Source organism: Solanum pennellii, chromosome 6, assembly GCF_001406875.1.
Source record: "Solanum pennellii chromosome 6, SPENNV200".
Classification (NCBI taxonomy): Eukaryota; Viridiplantae; Streptophyta; class Magnoliopsida; order Solanales; family Solanaceae; genus Solanum; species Solanum pennellii.
Window position 1 is genome coordinate 57,747,150 of NC_028642.1, and position 13,904 is coordinate 57,761,053.

At 31.0% G+C, this 13,904-nt stretch overlaps 1 protein-coding gene across 2 annotated transcripts; it reads right to left on the reverse strand.

The window, feature by feature from the left end:
* Nucleotides 1-711: 711 nt before the first annotated feature.
* LOC107023629 (AP2-like ethylene-responsive transcription factor TOE3) lies at nucleotides 712-4,464 on the reverse strand. Of its 2 annotated transcripts, XM_015224380.2 has the most exons (10): nucleotides 3,708-4,464; nucleotides 3,586-3,611; nucleotides 3,428-3,458; nucleotides 3,234-3,321; nucleotides 2,929-3,074; nucleotides 2,721-2,765; nucleotides 2,506-2,609; nucleotides 2,286-2,404; nucleotides 1,883-1,999; nucleotides 712-1,229 (listed from the first exon to the last, which is right to left on the reverse strand). In XM_015224380.2, exons 1-10 carry the CDS (start codon nucleotides 4,214-4,216, stop codon nucleotides 990-992), a joined length of 1,425 nt encoding a protein of 474 aa, XP_015079866.1. In that variant the 5' UTR covers nucleotides 4,217-4,464; the 3' UTR covers nucleotides 712-989. The 2 variants fall into 2 exon arrangements, with proteins under 2 accessions (XP_015079866.1, XP_015079867.1); XM_015224381.2 differs by lacking the exon at nucleotides 2,721-2,765.
* Nucleotides 4,465-13,904: the final 9,440 nt, after the last annotated feature.

The following is a 13,904-nucleotide window of genomic DNA, read 5'->3' on the forward strand; positions in this document are numbered from 1 at the left end:
ATTTTTCTCTATTAAGCGGTTATGGATTTTCTTCTAGGATTGTTGATCATACTCAGAGTAAGAACTCTCAACTCTGTCATGTCAAATTGAAAATCGTGTTCAAAGTGGACATGATTTGATATGGCTGAAATACTCCAAAATGAAATTCTTCTCTGCCATAAATTTCTAGAAAAGTAATAAGGCTATGTACGTTTACCGGCATGGCCAAGGTTTGAAATCAACGTGTTGTGTAGTTTATCTATCTCTAGCTTTCATTGGTTTGCAAAAGTAGTATGGATTCTTACAGATTATAGCGTCTCGAGAGAGTTGAGAATCCTACTTTTATCTCTATTGCTAATATTTTCGATGATCATAACGCAACATGTATTGACCCATTTGAAGGTGTTGTAAGACAAATATCAAGTGATTTTATTTGATTCATTTGTGTTACTTAAACCTTCTGTAAGACATCATTTCTAAAGAGTAAAATAAAAAACAAATATACTATGACATTAGGAAAAACAATCAGCATATGAAGAGAAGTCCACCAAATGATTTGCAATCAGAGTAGACAAATATGAAACAAAAAGGGGAACCTCCTCAACTTCGAGCCTTTGCCTTGGTAAATTGTTTGTCTGAATTAGTGCCACGAGTTTAAACATTTTCTTAAGAAAATGTATGAAGGACAAAGCAGAAAAGCTAATCCTCAATCCTAGTCAAAACCAACAGAAGTGTGGCAAAGTGCCCAACTTGACTTTAGGTCCCCACAACATTCAATCACTAATGGAGACACTAGTTGTGGAGGAAAAATGCAACTTTGCACCAATGTTACAATACGGTAAGCAAGGATAAGTACAAATACTATATCAATCTGTAAGTATAGTTCAAATCTTTACCTATCAGATCCTGAAGCAGTTCTAAAAATTATCCACTCCACAAAAATGTTATTCATACAAAAGAAATCAATGACTATGTTTATACCTATATTACTAGTTACGGATAAGTACATGTTATGGAAGTGGTAGGCGGGGATTAATCTGGTAAAAGCACTGTGAGGCATTTGTTGAAGTTGCTAATGCAGATGTTGATGAAGTGATAGAAGTAGTAGATGGAATGAAGAATCCTGATGATGCTGCCGTGCAGAACATTGTCAATGGGCTGTTTGTATCAACCTGACTAGGCATTTGCAATGCCCAATTTGGAGGTCCTTGTGATGAACCTGTGTCCTTTCTCTTGTCATATGCTCTTCCCTGCCAAATGATTGTTAGTTAAATTAACAGAGAGAGGGTTTTGGAAGGTTACACTAAGGATGCATTCAATTAAGAAGAGGCACAAAAGGGCATAACAAAGACATTGACTTTTAGACAACTGTTTGCAGTGAAAAACTGGCTGTGACCACACATGAGAATATGCACAAGAAGTATAACATAGCTCATTATTATCCAAATGATTGACCAAGTACAAAGAAATTTTGTTAAGTTAAAGATAAATCTTATCATGGGGTGTACGATCCCACATAAATATTATCATTTGTCATGGGGCATACTATCACTGATTATCAGCCCCAAAAAACACAAGAAGTAAAAAGGTAAAATGTTTCATACAAGACAAATAATTTCAGTACTTCAGAGAAATTGGGCTTCGGGGATGGAGATAGTTATTTTGGCAACTGAAGACAATGCAAAGAACTAGAAGGAAAAAGGTAAAACATTTCATACAACACAAATGGTCCCAGCACTTGAGGGAAATTGGGGTAAGGGGGCATGAATATGGCTATTTTGGCAACTGAATACATGCTAATTTGACGATAAGTGAGAAAAAGAAGACTAAACAGAGATAAATTGGAGTTTCATCACTGTATTTGGCCCCAAATTTCTGACTGATGGTAGAGTTAGTATTTTACCTCGTAGCTGGAAGAGAAATTAGAATAGATTCCAGTCCACAATTGAGCTTGTTGGGACGACATTGGTAGTCCCTTGAGATGTGAACTTCCAACTATTACTGAACCAGGTTTATCCATCTATAGTTAAAGAGCACAAATAGATTATTACAATCTACAAAAACGAAAGATTAACGATGCTCATGAACATGTTTTATCACAATTATGTATGAATGGGAAAAGCTATCTAAATTAACAAAAAGGAGATTATATTACTACCAATAACTAATACTCATGAATTACTGCAATAGATTCTCTTGCATATTATCTATGAAAGAAGTAACAATAGAAGACTATAACATAAAAAGAGCATTTTAATCCAATTGATTTTGCAAGAACAGAAGCATCTAAGCTACTCTGCTAATACCTTAGGTTTTGTTGCGTCTTGCATATCGTAAGGATGATAGCGAGAACCTTCCAACCTGTCATTTTCCTTTGAAGAAGTGGTCGATATCCCCAAGTTCAGATCAAGATCATGTTGGTTACCTGCATCATAGGCATCACAAATGAGATAGATCCACATATAGATAATACTGTTGCATGGTATCTATATTAGTTTGGAAATGACTAAGAACTTTTGAGCAAACCTTCACTCTGTGGTAAAGACATTGTTTCCCCTTCATAGCTACTTGGCTCAAAGTTGGTAACGGCTTCCCTTCCGCTAGTTTTAATTGCCGCCTTATCGTAGGCCCTGATTTGCAAAAAAATAAAGGAGATACCGGTTGGATGACACATAATTAAAGTTGAAAATTTAGGATAAATGTTCATCATCAGAGAGAGGGTAATTCATTATCATTAGGACCTTGCAGCTTCTACTTCGCTGTCGAACAGCCCAAGATATATATACCTGCAATATAAGCAGTGCAATCCCCACTATGAATACTGTAGTACCAATGATTTCTTCTTCAAATACGCAATTTAAACATATGTATGTCCCATTTTTGACCAATTACTATAATAAGATGTAATCTACTTCTTCGAGAATTTCAATGAGTGAGTGAGTTCCTTACTTTTTCCCGAGGAACTGTCCCATCCGAGCCTCCCATCTGCCACATTTATGTAGCGTCACTCCTCTGAATTTGGAGCTCCCTCTTGAGAAACCAGTGCTATGGCGTCGCAGCAAGTGCACAAATTCTTCTTTACCAAGGTTTTTCATCTGCGCAAATCAAAAAAAGGTGTCCACCAAATAGTTCAGAATACTTGTATATGATTCATATTATTGATGCCAATTAAAACAGAAGCAATTATAAACCCAGAGAAGCGCTCAACAGTGACCTTAACATATTTGCGCATATTAAATCTTCGCATTTCTAACCTGTTGCATATCCTCCTCGTAATCACTTAAGCTAAAGTTGATATCAGCATCAACACCCCTAAACTTAATTGCAGCTCTGTCATAAGCTCTGTACAACGGAGAAGAAAACAAATACAATCAAATTTGGGAAATAGCATAAATTTGAAAATTCTGATAACGCGTATATTTGAGAACTCATATGACTTTTATTTTACCTTGCTGCTGTGTGAGCAGTATCAAAACCACCTAATATAAAGCAACAAAAAAAGACCAATCAAAAATTAGCAAAAAGTATAGGCACAGCTTTAGCACCAAAATCCACAAAAACAACGAAATTAACCAAACTGTATAGTTAAAATAGCAATATCCATACCCAAATATACTTGTTTCCCACAGTCCCTGCATCCAATTGTAGTTATATTAATAAAATTGACAATTTATCATTTGCCAATTCATCATGATCCTATCAAAAAAAAAATCAGTTAGAAAACTAACCATATATGTGATTCCCATCTACCAGTTCTCCGGTAGAAAGTGACACCTCTGTACTGTGAACTTCTTGACCTTGGCCCTCTCCTACTCTTCTTCACCTGTTGTTTCGGTTGCTCCGGTTGTTGCTGTTGTATTATCCGCACATCTCCAAAACCGATAGAAGTACCGGATCGAGCGGAGGAGAGAATGACCCGATCGGTTTGTTTCCGGTTCAACTCACCATCATCAACGGGAAACAGCTGCCTAGTCACGAATTGAGAATGAGTAACTCTCTGATTCTGACCGTATCCTTCCTCATCATCGTTGTTGCTGCTCCTACTAGTTTCAGCTCCTTCCACTTTGAGGATTCCAAAATTGAAAGCGAACAACTCACCGGCGCACGAATCTTCGTCACGGGCACTGGTTGTAGCTTCCGCATTTCGTAAGGATGAATTGGACATGGCTGATTCATCAAGTAGAGAAACTTGTGGAAGGTCATTATTGTAGATTACGCTTACATTGAGATCCAACATTATTCTGTTGAGTAACTATAATATCTGTAATTACCACTCGGGAGTTAACCAAAATGATTGTAAGCGTCAATGGAAGAAGAATAAATCGTTGCGTAGTGAATGGAGATGAATTTCATTTAGTTATAGTACTCCATAGATAGGGTAGGCAGTAGGGGGTAGGGGTTGGGGAAGAAGAAAGATGGGACGTGTGAGGCAACTTATGTGGGTTGTGTGATTTGTGAAGCTACTTTTGGTTCCTCTTATTTTGGGAAACACTATGGTTTTATATGGAAAAATTTACAAGAAAATTACTCTAATTTCTTTTACCAAAAACAGAACGTCGGGCCCGCCTTTTCATTTTGTTGTCTAATCTGCCTGTATATTTATGTTTATTTATTTAATTTTTAATTTGAGATCTGCTGATTTGAATCCACGCTGGCAATTAGGAAAAGATTATTTTATTCACCTACATTATTTATATCTCTTTTAGGAAATTGAAAATCAAGCAAGCACCTTTTATGCAAATTAAGAAGTATTGGGTGCTCCATTATTACTATTAATTTTTATGTAGTATTCTTAATGGGGTCTTTATTCTTGTAAATGGCTAACGAATAATGGATTCCTAGATGGGTCCGAATGAATAGTTCCCTTGAGGATTGAATTTGTCCACTTAGTTATCAGTTAACTTAGCATAATGGTTTCAAAAATATATTTTTTACAACTACGTACACGTAAGACTAATATTAATATAGAGAGGATATGGACCAAAAAATAAAATTTCTTATTTTATTAAAAATCTCATTGTAGACATTTTAAAACAGAATAGGGAAGTATTTGATATATTTTAAATTTAACATCATATATTTGTATGTAAAAATTGAAATTTAAAACTCAAAGTAAACTAAGATAAATAAGTTTGAAATTAAGTATACTAATTAACTAATGTATGATGTAGGAGGTTTGCATGGGCCGTGTGCATTTTATTTCAAGTGGACCTTATTTTACAAAGGACTGCGGGTGCATTATGGACGATGAAAATATTTTGGTAAAAAATTATATTTTTAAATTTTACATATAGAAATTTCAAAAAAAACGAGTTTCTCATTTTCATTTGGCCACAAGTATTTTCAAATATTAGTTGTTATTTCTTTATAAACATATTTTGTAACCATCCTAAGTTTTCAAATATTAGGGGGAAAAAAGTATTCGGGGATTTTATAAAAATTTAAAATTATCCAATATTTATAATTTATAAAAACACTCTTCATTTATAGTTTTGGACTGAAATTCGATCCTATTTTGTACAAAATTTATATATTCATATACATATTTTATTTAGCTTACTCCCGCAATGTCACTTCTAATTACAAGTAATAGCAATTTTTCGTATAGAAAATCTATGATATTTCCCTTTTGTTTTTTCATATTCCTACTAATTGTTTCATTATTATAATTTTACACGGAATATGTTCATTATAAAATGATAATACAAGCTTATGAATATTTTTTAATAATTTTTAAAATTTATAAATATAAATCAATTGCTTTCTAAGGACAATTTTTTCCTCCAAAATATATATAGTCAAACATATGGTAAAACTTCACACAAAAATAACTTGTCGTAAATATTGAAAATTTTATAACCAAACGCTAAACAATTAGCAATACCCTCCAACAAACCTCACCCCTCCCTCCCAATTTCATAGCCTCGTCCTAACCACCCCTACACCTAGCCTTCCATGCCAAACTCATAGACTAGATTATATATAAATACTTTTAAAATATTATTGTAGTCATTAAAAATTTATTAAATCTAAATTTATAAAGTTATTCGTATTATATTAGATATAATGAATAATTAGTCCAAATAAATATTATGAATTAATATAATTAATTTAGTTATTTAAATTCAGATAAATATGCCGCTCCATAAAGTCCATATGATATTTCACTTAAATCTGATTGGTCGAAGGGAGTCCTGTTCCAATCGAAACTTCTCTATTCTAAAACTATAAATAGGGGTCTCATAATTCAGAAAAAGAGGACCGAGAATTTTAACAAGAAGCTAGAGAAAGCTCGTGGATCAAAAACTGCAGATTTCTCTACAAGTTCAAGAATTCAAGTTTCAGGAACGATAAAGATCAAGAATGATCAAAGATCAAAGCTGCCGGATTCAAGATCAAGCTCGAAGCCCTTGGATTCAACTAGAAGTCAAGATCAAGATAACGTTCAACATAAAGTTCAAGTTCAAGTCCAAGATCAAGATAGAAATTAAGATTCAAGATCAAGCTTTAAAACCCTTGAATTTATATTTGAAAAGGCGAATTCAGAGGAATCATAGAGATTGTAACACTTACATTTGAAATAATAAATCGATTGTTGCTATAATTTTCCGTTCCTTATTATTATTTTCTCAACGCGAATTTTATTATGTACAATTATATTTACTTATTTAACAAATGACAGAAATATATATGAATAAATATGAATTTAAGAAATTTCTCATAAATTTTTTTTTCATTCGAACCGAATGCACGTTTTCATTTCTAATTGAAAAGATGAATAATTCTATCACTACATCATCATTTTTAATTAAAAAAATAAATAATTTTATAACTACATTACAAACTCATAATGATAAATCTAATGGGTATGACCGTTCATTAAGCACATGAGTCATATTCCACACCTTTATGAAAATAAAATAGTTAATAGTATGTCCTAGGACCAGAAGCTACCACGTTTCTCGACATTGAAAGTACATAAACATATGTGGCCCCTTCTCATTTTTTTAGTGCCCTCCCATATCTTACATCAATAACTTTAATTATAAACAATTTCATTCGTCCATTCATTTTTAACTGTTCAAGTTAAATATATTTAATTAATTTTAAATATTTAAATATTATATAATTAATAAAACCGATTTAAGTTATATTTTTCTTCTATTAACTTGATGATTTTTTAATATTAATTAAAGTTAATGTAAATTGACTCTCGAAAAAGAAAATTATAAGAAACATTTTGGATAGAAGAAAAAATTATTTTTTATAAAAAATATATATATTTATTTTACTTTTGAAAATGGTAAAACAAAAATCAATTCCACGTACGTTTTGGAATTAACGTTGACTAAGACATTATTGTTGTATTCACCTTTTCTCTCCTTCAATTTTCAACAATTTTTATTATGAATTGGTGGAACCTACACTTTGTTTTTCTTTACCTCCTATTTCTCTTTCTTGTTTTGCTCTTTCCTCTTTTTTCTCATTTTCTTTTTTCTTTCTTTAATTAATTTTTAAACCAATTTATTTATGAAACCCTTTAATTAACCTTTCGTATATTTGAAAATAATTTTTTTACTTATTTGTTTTGATTAATTTTTTTTAAAAATAACTTATTTTATCATTAAATAAAAAAAAGCATGAGCATACAAAAGCTCATGTCAATTCTTTAAATAGTCACTTCTGTCATAAAAATTGACCACTAAAACTATTTATATTTCTTTTCTCTCATTTTTTATTTATTGTTCTTTTGAAAATTTTCACCTTCATATTTCGTATCATTTAAACTTTTATTTTTAAAATTTGTCTAAAAGTTATTTTTTAATTTTATTTAAAAATTGATGTTTGATCCTGAAAATTTGAAATATAACTTTCAAAATTGAAGGTATATTTTGAATTTGAAAAAGTATGTTAGTATAATCTTTTTTTAAACTAATTTTTCCCTTTTGATATTATTTAAAACATGAATATTATTTCTATTTTTTTTATGAAAATAAAAAATAATTTTATTTTCAACTCTTGCTCCATGTATTTCAAATACGATAAAAAAAAATATTTAAATTCTATGTTCAAATGCCAAATAATTTTTAATATTTAATTTAATAACAAGTGTTTCACTATTCTTTACAAATTTTTTTATATAAATTTAATGATGTTGCATTAGGAAAAAATTTACTAAATTAGTCGTATTTACCATTTAAAATTATGTTAATTTTTAATATCTTATGTAGTTATGATAAGAATATTATTTCATAAAAAATAGTTTTTGTTAAAATAAAATAAATAAAATATATTTTCATCTATACGAATAAATTTTGGATAGTAATTGCATGTAGGTTTAAGATAACATAAAATTTGAAAAAAGAAGGGAAAGATTAGAGAAGTGCAGGAAAGAAAAATTAATGGCAAAGAAGAAAAACCAAAAATGGATCCACAAATTAGAATATATCTATAATAAAATAATGCCTCATACAACTAATACTAATCGTACCTCATACATAATAAAAATTTTCTTCAATTTTAGATGCCTTCTCTATTTCAATTATGAAAAGGGGAAACAAAACAAGGTGGAGGAAAATAGATTCGTATATCACGGAGGAGAAATTAAATAAAACTTTATTAAATTAATGAAAAATATGATATCTCAAATAATATTTGACCTTCACAAAAAGAATGTGACACAATTTCAACGTGGTACTTATTGTTTGGCTCTACTTTTTTCTTTTCTTGTTGTAGTAAATTGGTTGAAAGATGCTGTTTTTGGAATCGTTTCTTCTAGTTATATTGGTTGAAAAGGAGCAACAATTATTTAGTAATATCAATAATATCTATTACAAAGCTTACATATATAATTGAACCTTTTAAAAAATATTCTCCTAAAATAATATGTGCCATGAAAACTCAAATACCATATCTCTTTCAATTTGAACATTTATCTTGATTTTAAAAATAAGAGAAAAAAAGTCTTAAGTTCAAGTAATTGATATAAGGTATTAATTATCAATAGTATCATGAATGATAAATATAGAGTTTAACAACAAATATTAAAGAAGATCACAACATATATACATATATTAAAGACTTTTTTACAATATTCAAAGTTCGAACTTAAAATATCTTATTAAGATTAATCACATTCTATCGCACACATGTTGGTATGTACGCATTATCACACATGCATATGTTTATTGTCTTTTGCCTAACCTCCTCCAAAAGAAAATACAAAATAGTAAATATGTGGGGCTAAGAGTTCACATCAATTTATTGAATGAGAAATACAGCACATCATAATTTTATTTTTGTGACATTTCCTTTTATAATACTCTTTTTTAAACTTTCACATCTTTTATTTGACTTTGCTTTTCCTAAAAAAAATCTTGCAAGTTGTACCCACTATGTAGGTATTCAACTGGTCCTAGCTCCCTAAGGACCTATACTCATTTAGTCTACATTCCCACAAGTTTCACAACAGCACGGTGCAGGATTGGTGAGCAGATTCCAACACGTGAGCATGAGTTTATTTTAAGCATTTAAATTATTAAATTATAATAGTTTGTTATGTTAAATATATTTAAAATATGTTATTTAAATACTTTATTTGTATATATGATATATATATATATTGTTTTTGATGAAGGATATCTAATTGAATATTCTGACAATCATGTAAGCTATAATATTGCTCCTATTAAGTGACTCTTCTATTAGTTTTACTCCTACCCTATCCTATTTAGCCCCGCTTTGCGATGCTCCATCCAATTTCATTCTTGTGTTTCTGTTACTCTATAAAAACTGTTTCTGTTAATTTATTCCTTTTAACGTTATTTTCAACTTAAATTTTTTAATTCTCAAAAAAATAAAATGTATCACATCAATTAAGACATGGGGAATAATTTATTCCCCAAATTCTAAATTTGAGCTATTTTTCACTTTGGAGCTGGTAGGAAAATAATGATAAATGATGCAATAATTTAATTTGCCCTACCATCTATATCCCCGTTAAATGTTTTGACGATAGTAGCTCTAACTCGGCCTATGCTATCGTGCCACGTTTATCCTTTTTCTCTTTCATGCCTATTTTGTTCAAAATTTGCTCATCTTATAATTTAATATTGTTGGGTTTTAGCAAGTGTGAATGGGAAAAGAAAAGAGAGAATATGAAAAGTGAGGGAACTACTTTGGAGGGAAAATGAAAAGTCATTTGCAAAGTGCAAATGAAAAGTCATTTCTTATAAATTTGCAGGTAACGGTAACATTCCGAAAAGTCGTTACTTTCCAAAAAGAGTTATTTTCCTAACAGACACAATTTTTTGAAAAGTTGTTATTTTTTCCAAAAGACACAACTTTCTGGATAAAATGGGTCTGAACAGATTTCACTGAACAGACATGTTCCTTGCTGAAAATGGCTATAAAAGGAAGTCAATTTTTGATTTTTTAATCACTGAGAAATTTTTTTCTTTCTCTGCGTTTATTTTTCTCTCAAATAAAATCAAATTGTCGATCGACTGAGTCTGTGTGACTTGTTGCTGTTCTTAAGTTCGTTGAAGTTAAAGAAGTTTGAGGTACCGCTATTTCTTTAACAGGTTTAATCCGTTTTATCTTGGGAGAAATTAATCCATAACCTTGGGTATAGTGAGGGGATTAAATTTCTTAAGAACACACAGTAGTTTCTGTGGACTCGGATTAATTCTTGTATTTTATATTTTTTTTTTCTGCTTCATCTTATTTCTGTTTCTATTTATTAACCTTATAAATACAGGTTATTGTAAGAATAACAAATATTTCCTTTTGCAATGTATTTTATGAACAAAGGAGATGACTTATGATATAGCTATTGAAGCTATTGCTCATCCTATACTTTTGCCTATCTTATGTGCACATAGAACCTGGCCCCTCTCAAATACATAGGATAGCTATGAATGAGAAATGATTTTTAGAGGTTTTTTTTGTTAGGAAATATTTCTCAAAATAATATTTTTTGGAGGGCAGCACATAGTATGCTTGGCTAATTTATTTTTAAAAATATTGTATTAATACCAAAACAACTATGTTTGTATTTAATCAAGGTTTTAAAATATTTCTTCGGAAAAAAGCTAAAAGAAATCATCTTTTCAAAAAAAGATTTTGCTAATATCCAAAAGCTTCATTGAATTTCATTTTCTTTCCTAAAATTCTGATCAAATACCTCAAACTCTTTAAAATAAACATTAATAACTTTCATAAATTTAGCCATATATTTTTAATTTTATCCAACAGTTAGGCCAATAATATTTAATATAAATTTACTTTATATATACTAATAAATACATATAGCTTATCACCATACAACCTAATTAATGTTACTATATATATAGCGTTAATGTATCTTTTATTTGAGTGTACCACAACATAGCACATAGTAATATATAGTATTGGGTAACCTACTATGTAACAATTAATAAGGTACCTAACTTCTTTATTTTCCCTGTACCAGACTGCTGTCTCATTATCATAATACATGAATTAATTATAAATAGGCGTTCCCCACAAGAAAAGCAACGATCTTCCGTAAAAAAAAAGTTATAAGATGAAAATCTATTATGTGTCCCTAGGAAATCCCTGTGTGACCCAATATTCTTTTGTCTTCTCGTAACTATGCTAGGTTAAAGTAATAATAATTATAATATATGATGATGATGATACAGCAAGATAATCTTGAATGACAATAAGAATAACATTATAATAGTAAAAGTGATCGTATATATTAATCATTCAGATAGTTATGAAAAATTTTCTAAAAATATTGCATGAAGAAATGGCTAATGACACTAATTAACAAGTTTATCGGAGATGAAAGCAGTATACACTATAAAAAAATCTATATGTAACATCATGGCGAGTGAGAACTGTTGGGTATGTAGCAAAAATTGATGGGAAATAGAGAGGGAAGGAGAGGAATTTGAAGAGTTGGGAACTTGAAAAGTCCTCTTATGCTTTAATGAAAAGGCATTTGTCCCTCATCGGTGATGGAAAGGAAAATAGGAGAGTTTAAATACATAAACACTCCTATTAATTGTTAAAAGGGTTGAAAAGAGGGACCCCCTCGCGCCGTAGTCATCGCTTGCTTCGGCTTCCTTCTAAACACATTTTTCTTCAAGTACTTTCCTGCTGTGGATTGATTCGCTGACAGTAGAGTTTTTGGTATCTACACTAAACTGATTAAGATTATTTTATCCTGCGATCTTCTTCCAAACTAAAAGATCATTTCAGATTCTGGTTTGTTTTTACAGATTTAAGTATTTTGTGAAACAAAAATAATTCTGTTCATCTTGCTTACTGATTCTATAAATTTCAGTTACTTCGTGTTTCTGAACAATTTATTACAATTAGTAATTTCTGCTTTTGATAACACAGATTGGATAACAATTAATAATCTTAAGGAAATTACATTTTTTTTAAAAAATTTGTGTTTCTGGTGGAGACAAAAATCTTTGTGATTTTATACTCCTTTAAGTCTGCATTTATTGTTTATTGCTTACTTCGATTGTATCAATTTTTGTTTATCAGAAATGACAAACAATGGTGTTACAGTGGCTGTTGTTGCACCAACTCGAACTCTTGTACCACAAGCAGAGAAACCGGGTAAATTCACATGTGTGAATTTCAAAGGATGGCAGCAACGAGTATTTTTCTGGCTTACCACTCTTGGTCTGCAGAAATTTACAAGTGAAGATACTCCAGTTCCTGCTGATGATATGCCAGACAGGAAAAAATTCATGATTATTGAAGCATGGAAACAGTCAGATTTCCTATGTAAAGGCTACATTTTGAGTGCTTTAGAGGATGACTTATATAATGTCTATAGTGCAATAACAACTTCAAAAGAGTTGTGGGATGCACTTGAGAAGAAATACAAGACAGAAGATGCATGCTTGAAAAAGTTTGTGGTCGCAAAGTTTTTAGACTATAAAATGGTAGATAGTAAAACTGTTGGATCACAAGTGCAGGAACTTCAACTTATTCTCCATGATCTGATTGCTGAAGATATGGTAGTAAATGAAGCTTTTCAAGTGACTGCAATGATCGAGAAGTTGCCTCCTTCTTGAAACGATATCAAGAATTATCTAAAGCACAAACGAAAAGAAATGAAGCTTGAAGATCTTGTGATTCGGCTCAAGATTGAGGAAGATAACAAAAACGCCGAAAAGAAGTCGCGTAAGAGTTCAACAATCATTGGAGTTAATATTGTTGAAGAAGCTCCTACCAAAGACAAAAAGAGAAAGAAGTCCAACGGGCAGAAGTCAGAACAGGCCAAGAAGAAATTCAAAGGCAACTGTTACAATTGTGGCAAGGCTGGTCATAGGTCTTCTGATTGTCATGCTCCAAGAAATGACAAAAACAAAGGCAAAGGCAAAAGTCAATCAAACATCGTGGAAAAGATGGAAGATGCAGATAACTTGTGTGCAATGATATCGGAGTGTAACTTAGTTGGAAATCCTAAGGAGTGGTTTCTCAACTCAGGTGCCACTAGACATATTTGCTCTGCGAAAGAAGCCTTTGCAATATACACTCCTGATGAGTACAATGAAGATTTATTCATGGGAAACACAACAACAACAAGGATTGCAGGAACTGGGAATGTAATGTTGAAAATGACATCCGACAAGGTGTTGACTTTGAACAATGTTCTGCATGTCCCTACTATTAGGAAGAATTTAGTTTCTGCTGCACTACTCGTTAAGAACGGGTTTAAGTGTGTCCTAGTTAGTAATAAAGCTGTAATAAGTAAGAATGAAATGTTCATAGGAAAGGGCTACCTCAATGAGGGTCTTTTCAAACTAAATGTAATGGTTGTTGACAGTATTAATAAAAATTCTGCTTCTGTTTACTTATTGGAGTTAAGTGATTTATGGCATGCCCGTTTGGGACATGTAAATTACAAAGCC

What these genes read in the sequence shown, in the direction of transcription:
- LOC107023629 (XM_015224380.2), bottom strand. Translation starts at nt 4,216, where the DNA reads ATGTTGGATCTCAATGTAAGCGTAATCTACAATAATGACCTTCCACAA. An exon ending in TGGGAAACAAGTATATTTGG is followed by an intron (nt 3,459 to 3,585) that starts GTATGGATATTG and finishes GCTTTATATTAG; the next exon opens with GTGGTTTTGATACTGCTCAC. An exon ending in ATTTCTCTTCCAGCTACGAG is followed by an intron (nt 1,230 to 1,882) that starts GTAAAATACTAA and finishes ATCATTTGGCAG; the next exon opens with GGAAGAGCATATGACAAGAG.